The following is an 8895-nucleotide window of genomic DNA, read 5'->3' as shown; positions in this document are numbered from 1 at the left end:
ATTTAAACTTTTAAAGCATTATGTTCTAGTTAAACATGTTATGCTGAGAAATGAGGCAGTAATAGACTAGTAGTTAAACTAGCACAAATTTGAATGTTTATCAGGAAATTTGTAATGGGCACCAAAGGAGCTTGACTGGCCCCTGTCATACTGAACGAGGCTGTTATAGTTTATCTGCTTTCTGCTAAAGAGGACGTTACCTCTATAGGTTTGTATCCATTCACTTGTAAAACTTCCATAATCATTTTTGATCCCCTTTATTTTCCAAGATTTGCATTCTCAAACAGCTGCAATCCATTTTGAACTTGTATGTCTTGGAAAACTAACTGAGAAAGACACTTCGTACATGTTAGGTATTAATCCCCAAAAACAGTACCTTTGAAGTTCAATTTTCTGTTTTCTGCTAAAGGACTGTCTGTTGAACAGTATGCTGAGTGAAGCTGATGGAGATATATTAAACAGAAACTTGTACTGGTAACCATGTGCCTGGGTGAAGAGAGAAAGGCTGGGGAATCTTCTCTCTCCACTCAGGACTGTTTTACAGTGAGGTAACTCCATTGGCCTCAGCAGGACTATTCTTGCTGAAATATCTATTGTGAGCAGTTAAAAGCAGATAAGGCCCATTGTGAAATGATTGTTACACCAAAAAAACCCACTGATCTATTGCCCTATATGCAATTATTCCTGGAGGTGTATTTGGCACAGTTATAAATCCAGTCCTGTAAACACATCCTGTCGCATATAGTCACACTGGCATTTACATATGGGCACTATGAAGTAGCTCCACATGTCTCTATGGTAATATCCCCTTTTTTAAATGAACATTACAAGACAACAATAATTTATGAATACGTCTTACATGTTAGCAATGTTTTCTGACTTCTGAGCATATACATTACTCTCGCTTATGTAAATCAAGAGAAGTAGTATATTCTAAATTTGTCCACTACAGGAACAACTTTTTTTAAGGTTTATTTGAAATAGCTTTGACAACTTAAAAAAATAAAATAAAAATCCTAGCATATCTGTTAATAAGCTAGCTGTCCTAAAAATGAAATCTATATGACCAAAACCACATTTTGGGCAAACATATATACATACTGCATGTGATACAAAAAACAGCATACAGCAGAGGAAGTAAGAAAGAAATGTGTGCAGAAATGTTCACTTCTCTTTTTTTTTTAAATACTGTTACAAAAGGGGCAGAACTTAGCCCTGCACTAATGATGTTTCCGATCCCCTCAGGAACTCAAGTTCCCCCTGTCAATATACACAGCGCAAAAAAAGACTAATGCAAGTTTTTCTGTATTGTTTAGTTTTAATCCATGTAAACTTGTGTTGTATTCTTGAAAACACTCTTTAAACATCTTGAAGTGGAAAGAAGCAGGAAAAAAGGGAAGAAAAAGGACCTTCAAAAAACAGGAATAATCCTAAGGTTGACAGGAAATCAAATCAAAAGTTAAACAGTAATTTTGGCATCAAATGCTTTGGTCAAAATACTGACTCTGTGATCCTGGATGCTCAGCTCTAGACACCCAGTTATGTAAGGTAGGCGTGTTGTAGTTTTTCCCATTTAAGTTCCAACAAACAGTTTACCATCTCCCCACGCAAGGAGGGGGAGAGAGAAAGGTGGCTTTCTTTTTTTTTTTTTTTTTTTGTCTTTTTTCCTTTTTCAATAATATGGATTCATCTATAAGTCTACAGGAGCAGGAGGATGCTGGGAGGTGTCAGGTCACCCCTTGTGTGTACATGTTCTGCAACACAATTGCTGAAGCACTTTCCGCTGGCAGAGATTGTTCTTTTTCACCAGCATACAGAATCCTCCCTCGGCCCAGGACTCTTCCGTGGCTTCCGGAGGGCAGCATCAAGAGATGGAGGGGAAGTTGAAGGTTTGGAGAGCATGGTGTGTACAATGGAGGAAGGTTTAATTGGTCAGACAGGCAGATTTGGTTGAAGAGACCATTCAGGAGCAGGTAGCAAGTAGGAAATTTGGTCCATCAAAAGGAATTTCAGTCAACAGCATTTTTTTTTCAAGGAGAGATATTGTGTGGTCCGACAGGGGATGATTTGCATCCATTTGTGAAAAGGAAAAAAAAAAGATTAGAAAGAGAATAATTAGAAAACAGTGATATTTACAGCAAGGGAATTGTTATTAACTTTTATGAATCAAAAGAATACAACAGTCAAACCATGGAGAAAGAGTAAAACTTTTTCCAAAGAAATGCAAATCTTATAGAGTGGGTTAAACCAGTAACTGTGCTTGATTGCAGGGCAATGAAATGAGACCCTCTCTGCTTTGTAAATTAACAGAATAAAACCCCAAAACCCTTCTGGTCTTTCCTTGGCTACCCTAGACTGTTAAGAAGATGTGCTGCATGGTACGATCCAGCATGGTGTATTGCCTGCACACTGATGTGTTGCCCTTTCATGACAGCTACATTTGGAAGAATGGTGGAGACAGTACTGAGATGGAGAGGAGTCAGTCTCGGGCATGTGGCTGAAGAACCAAACTGGTATCTCAAGTGTTTGCATTGCAGAAATCAATGACAATACCAAATTGAGACCATGGTTACTCAAAATGCTTAGCATTGCACTTCTTCATTTGTCCACCTATATCTGTCCACTTCTAGATTACAATGACACTTCCAATGTCCTGAGATGAAAAGGTATCATGACTGATTTACCACTACCTGCAATATAAGTTTACAATGGACAGGATACTTGTCAAAGTTTGAAGGCCTAAATTCTAACACGAGCTGTTAAAAGTCCACAGACACAAGAATCACATCTGCTCCCTTTCTTTTTCCTTATTTAAGTCTTTGGTAAAACTCTTACTAAATCCAGTGGAAATGAGCTGGACCCAATAAGCATTATTAGCTTTTAGTATATCTGATCTCGGGTATCTTCCTGGATTTTGTTCGGGCATGATTTTCCTGTTGGATTGCACTTGTTGGGTTCTATCTAGAAATAACTCACACGGCAATGTTTTTAGGGAAGTAAAATGTTACTTAGATAGTGTCTTTGTAATTGTGATATTTGAAAGGAATGAATATCAGTGAACAATTAAGCCGACCATATGCAATAGGAGTGCTGTCTTGGCTGACACAGAGAATCTAGAGGAAGTTCAAATCTTCACTCTAAATTGCATGCTCCCTATTTCAGAATTCTTTTGTTCCCATTACCCAGTGACACAATTCAAGCAGGCACTTTAAATCATTTTTACTTACCAGCATTTTCACAGTTTAAAGTGATGAAATAGATAAATGTGATTCTATTAATAGTATTCTAAGATCTTCATATAAAAATGAATAAATGAAATCATAGAAATGAAATAATGAAAAAATATTAAGGAAGAACAAGTAGGTTGTTGGCAGGGGAAAAGTTATTTCAGTAGGATTCAGGTAAAGTGGATGTGACTAATCTTGCTAATGCATGCAAATGTAGTTTTCTTTTCATACATCTGAAAAAATCAAAAAGTAATGTAGACCTCAAACCAACACTGTAAAAGAAGAAAAGAAACAGACCATACCAACCCAATATTTGTAAAAGAAGAAGCTGGCAGTGGTAAAATGGATCTTTTCAGAGAACTGCACTCACCATCCTTGCATACTGTTCCCACAACACAGACACCAGTGTCCAGGTTATACCCACTTGGACAGCTTGTACAGTTTCTGCCTCCTTGGCCACTGCAATCCAAACAACTGGCATCACACCTGAAAGACAATGGCAAGAGTTAAGTCTTACAGCCTTACCAAATACAAGAATTCCTAGGAGACGTCTTCTGTATTGCAAAGGACTTTTTTGCTGTTTCTAGAGCAGGTACTGTAATACTACTCATAATATTAATAATTATGATAATAACTAATTAACTACCCCTGCAACCCAGTCCTGCTTCAACAGCCCTGCATCAACAACTTTCCATTCAAAATTTTTGCTAAATAGGTGGATTATTCTAGTGTTTTGGAACTTTGGAACAAGGGTATTAAGCTGATCGTGCATACATGTGCCAGAACGGCATGAGCTAAAGATGCAGGATAGAAATGACTGACCTGCTGCCCAGTCCTTTCATCACCCATCTGTCTCCATCATATTTTCATTTTTTGGTGTGAAACATTGAAACATATGGTGATACCCTTCCTCACCTGAACTCAGTGAGTTGATAGTAAATGATTCCAAACTGCAACACAAGGTATTTGTTTAACAAAGAATGGAATAGGAAAATAGAAAAAAATGTCCTTTTCTTGTCCAGAACAACCTTGTCCAAGATTTATCTAGCATTTGTACAATGAGTCAGGTAAGTTATTCTGGACAACAGTTTAGAAATACACATGTGCTGTGTTTTAAAGATGCAGTGGAAGAACTGAAATGGTATCTGAAAATAATAATAACTACCAATTAAAAAAAACCTTACTTTGACTATTTTTGTTTGCTATCAAGAAATGCAGATCCCCTGTTAGATTGGTAAATTCTACACTTCTATACATATCTACTTAAATTCTCATTACAGGCTATTTTAAAGTGATGGTCACACATATATACAAAAAAACCCCACTTGCAGAAGACCTGTATGAATATAAATCAGGTTAAAAAATAAATAATGCTTTTCCTTCATTTGCTTAACATGAAATATATTTTTTGCTATTTTTTGAAGTTAACAGTGTTTATGTTCTCATAAGTTTTATCTTTTCCAACACAGTAATAGATAATATACTGCCAAACATCAGACGTATCAGCAGATGACCATACCTTTTGCAGCTCTTATATCCACTTTCAGTAGAGTGATCAAGGTAATAACCACTACTACAGGACTGCACACATCTTCCATCTTCCATAAAATAACCCTGTGTGCAGTTTATACAGGCATCTACTCCAGCACCTTAGATCAAAGAGAAATTGTTAGAAAGTAGGTACATTGTTAGACTAAACAACATTATATAATTTCAGTGTGTCTTTTCCTGAAATAAATGAGTGTCTGTAGTTCTAAAGCTCCCACAAAATCTATCAGTCATTATTCCATCCCTGAAAGAGAATGGAGGGCATTACTGGGAATCATAATAAGCTCTACTAAAATTAAATAAAATAAACAAAAAATTTAAAACTGAAAGAAGAAAAAAAAAGAATGCATGAACATTTTAAATTAAAAACCTAGATTTCCATGCTAGAGGAAAGACGTTTTTGTATTTAAAATGTATTTCAAAGCTATGAAGAGAATGAAGGTTTTACATGTAACAGTAATTTTATACTATAACTGTGATATAGTAGAATAAAACTAGAACTAAAATAATACAGGAAAGAAAATTATGCAGATAAATGTCAGTGAGGTACCTGCACATGTTGCACAGGAATGGTGGCATGGTTCACATTCTCTGCCATTATGGTATTTTCCTTCTTCACAGTGGATAGCACATTTAGTGCCATGCAAACTGTCGTAAAAAAGAAGAAAGCATGATGTTTGGACAGATAACAACAATAGATGATAAGATCACACACAAATCAGTAGATCTCTTTTAGTCAAAGAACAACCCATATATTGGGATTTGTAAGCGTCCTTCATTGGAAATCCTTCATAAATTTAGAGGCACCAATCACTTCAGGTGGAAATTGCAAGCAGTTTTGCCCATAATGAAATACAGAAGCTGTTTCCAAACTCATTGTAAATACTACCAAGTGGTAGGGAACAGACAGAAAATGAACAATGACAAACAAGACTAAAAATTCAGGCATGTAAAATGCAATTACCCACGAGGAATTTGGCATAGGGTCAGCACCACTGTTGGCACCACCACAAAAAATGCTAAGATGCTAATAACATCTCAAGCTTCTCTTGAAAGATCAGCAGCATCTCCTGATACTGTGCTCCAGCACAGGTTAAGAGGTTAAGAAGAGATTCACAGCAAAAGAAAGCAACACTTCTTTCTGCACCAGCAGTTAGTTTCCTTTGAAACCTCCTAACTGAATGACTGTTCTGTGTGGCTTGTGAGACATGTCAAAATTACACCCGGAGGTATTCTGCCTGCAGGCACTTTTGAGAGAGCACAAAAGTGTGAGTAAGGGAGGAAAAAGAAACAGCATAGAGAGTCACATTTTCATGCATTCCTCTAAGTAGCTGTGTTATAAGGTACCTACAGCAGTTTGTTGGTTTTGCTTTTGTGTTTGTTTGTTGGTTTGGGTTTTTTTAACCTAAGACTATGTAAACTAGGCATGTCTGCCATCTTCTGCGGAACCTCAACATTCACCTAATTTAACACTTTCTCTAAAAATGCTCTTCAGCTCTGGGGTTTACCACCCCAAGTGCTGACCCTGTTTTACAGATTGGATCCAACAAAAGTTGGGTAAGGTCAGCACCACTGGAAAATTTCAAGAATGTATATTGTGCCGGGTTAGAAAATAAACTAGCAATTCTATGAAACTAACAACCCCTGCTTTCCAATTATTTTTCATCAGTCACACGTATCAAAGTGCTTTACAAGGCACGCAGCATTATTGTGTTTTTACAGATGGGAAAACTAATAATTTGCCCAAGTTTGTTTAATGGGCCAGCGATTGAGCAGAACTGGAATCTAGGCCTCTCAAGGCCCACTCAGGACCCTACCCATTGATTACTCTGCCAAGGAAATGCAAAAAGTTTTAAACAACCACGGAATACGTAAAGCATGTCCTGCAAGCCTTCATTTATCTGGTTTACCCACACAGATGGTGGGGTTTTTTAATGTTACCAGAAACTACTCTCAGTTTGCTAATATTGCCTAAGAAAACATGAAGGTTGGATTCTGTCAATTTTTTTTAGATTTCAATTCCAATGAAGGAATACACCTATTAATGCTCTAGAAGTAGCCATTCAGTTTTCACTAAGCGGTGAAAATCCACTTTGATGGAAGGTAAAACCTCAGTCTTAAAACATTAACACAACACTTGTTTTGTGAAAGAAGAATCCCTACAGACACTGAATACTGACTTCACACTTTTTGTGGCACTAAGGCAGCATACATTCTGTCATGGATATTTTAAGATTTTTGACCTTTGCTGATTGGATCTTTGATCATTCATTCATAAGGTCATTCATTCATAAAGGATCTTGAAATGTGTCCTGCTGTTTTGTAGGTTTTTAGCATTTTCAAAAATGATTAAGTTCCACTTAGAAGAAAAAATCTCCACCGCTGATTAAAATATGTGAACAATATATTGTAATAGAATTGAGTCTGAGATACTTGAGATAAGTAAATGGATGGATGGATGGATGAAGAAATAAGATAAAGATAAGAAAATAGTTTCTGTCACATGAATGAATTGGAAAGATTAATGATTCATCAGCCCTACCTCTAAAATAATCCTTGACTAACATACAGTAGGACAAAAAAAGTAAAGAAGCCAGCTTTCCACATGGCTGTGGTTTTTATTTTACCTGAAATGAAAGGCCTTCTAGACATCTGCCATTAGCCAAACTAACACATAGGAACACAAGAAAATATTATACTACAGACTAAACAGCATTGGATCAAACGAAATGGGGATTACTCAAGGTTAAATACCTATCCCGTGTTCATCATCATGTATCCATAACCTTCTGTGCCTCTTTAGATCTGATGTTAGTGACATCTATCAATTCCTTACCTTAGGCCATATCTGCATTCTGTGCAGATTTGGAATTCAACACAGGTCTTACAGTTTTCACTACATTTTCGGCAAACAATCTTATCTACAAAGATAAAAAAGGAAATAGCCCAGAAAACCTTGGTCAGGTTTGTTCAATAAAACTGCATGACTCTATTATTGCATGACTTACTGTTTTCTAGTTTGACATCAGCATCAAATGAGACTAAAATAGCTAAATTCTGCCTATCATTAGATTTTTCCATCAAACATCAAATGGTCGAATCTATTTCTATACATTTAAAGTTACCTGGGAAAAATATGCTTAGGGTCATTGAAGAATTTTCATAAATATTTTAAATTTACATTCATTATTTATAATATGGACTTAAATAATCTTCTCATGTAGCAGTTATCATACATATGCATACAGTAATGATGCCATGCGTTCCAGAGACTGTCCTGCAATCTTAACTGTTCCATGCAAGCAGCCTATCCTGTCTTTCTGATTTGGTGCTTAAAGAAACACCTGCATGAGTAGATCTGATTTTAACAAAGTAAATACATAAATTACTTAACAGTAGCCTTTTAATTTCAACAGCTGCCTTCTTTAAGAAATGTCTTTCTCTCATCAGTCCTGCTGTCTTTTGAGATGCAGAGACACATACCTTTCTAAGAAGAAAAACCTGATTTCCCCATTCAGTCTCAAATTTTCATCTATCCATCTTAATTATGTGGAAAGGAATGCCCTTTACTGTAGTTTTCACATAGTGAAAAATGGAAGAATCACAGTAGGACCTGCTTGTAATAATTCTCAAATATAAACACAGAGCTTCATGATGGAGAAAGCAAAAGGTTAGGTGCCTAGATGAACAAAGCTCCTGAACACGTACGTATCTTCTAAGGAATGTCTAAAGAAAACCAAAATTACTTAAGTTTTACGCAAGTTTGAATATATGTCTACGCATCCTTGCTAGCCAAAGCTGGAAATTAAACATGGTCAGTCTACTTGGCAATCACGGGAGGAAGCTGAAGGCAGGGATCTCACATGGCAGAGGATTACTGCTCTTGGGCCATCACTGCAGGTCCTTAGGTCTGTTAGAAACATTACTTGCAACCATATTGAAGAGCCTATTTTTTGTAGAACTCCAGTTCAGTGGCCACAGCTGATTCCTGAGTTCTCACTTCTGGTGCCGTATCATTTGAATTTTGGTGAATGGGGAATGCCTCATGGTCAGAATGTGGGTGCTGCCTGCCACTTTCTGGAATAGTGATAACCTGTTCTGTCCTGCAGCTGACTTGTTC

The 8895-nt window shown here is 36.7% G+C and overlaps 1 protein-coding gene across 1 annotated transcript in view; it reads right to left on the bottom strand.

Annotated features, from left to right (window-relative positions):
- Window positions 1-1660: 1660 nt before the first annotated feature.
- LOC103806825 (proprotein convertase subtilisin/kexin type 5-like) overlaps window positions 1661-8895 on the bottom strand; it is a gene marked incomplete at its 5' end in the record, with an annotated part of 10085 nt that continues 2850 nt past the window's right edge. The window contains 5 exons of the mRNA XM_009079534.1: window positions 1661-1848; window positions 3598-3713; window positions 4747-4876; window positions 5326-5423; window positions 7612-7696. Of these exons, the coding sequence (XP_009077782.1) occupies window positions 1733-1848; window positions 3598-3713; window positions 4747-4876; window positions 5326-5423; window positions 7612-7696 (545 nt within the window). The remainder of the gene's footprint in view (window positions 1849-3597; window positions 3714-4746; window positions 4877-5325; window positions 5424-7611; window positions 7697-8895) is intronic.

Source organism: Acanthisitta chloris, unplaced genomic scaffold (assembly GCF_000695815.1).
Source record: "Acanthisitta chloris isolate BGI_N310 unplaced genomic scaffold, ASM69581v1 scaffold43197, whole genome shotgun sequence".
Classification (NCBI taxonomy): Eukaryota; Metazoa; Chordata; class Aves; order Passeriformes; family Acanthisittidae; genus Acanthisitta; species Acanthisitta chloris.
This window is presented reverse-complemented; position numbering and strand designations above follow the sequence as displayed.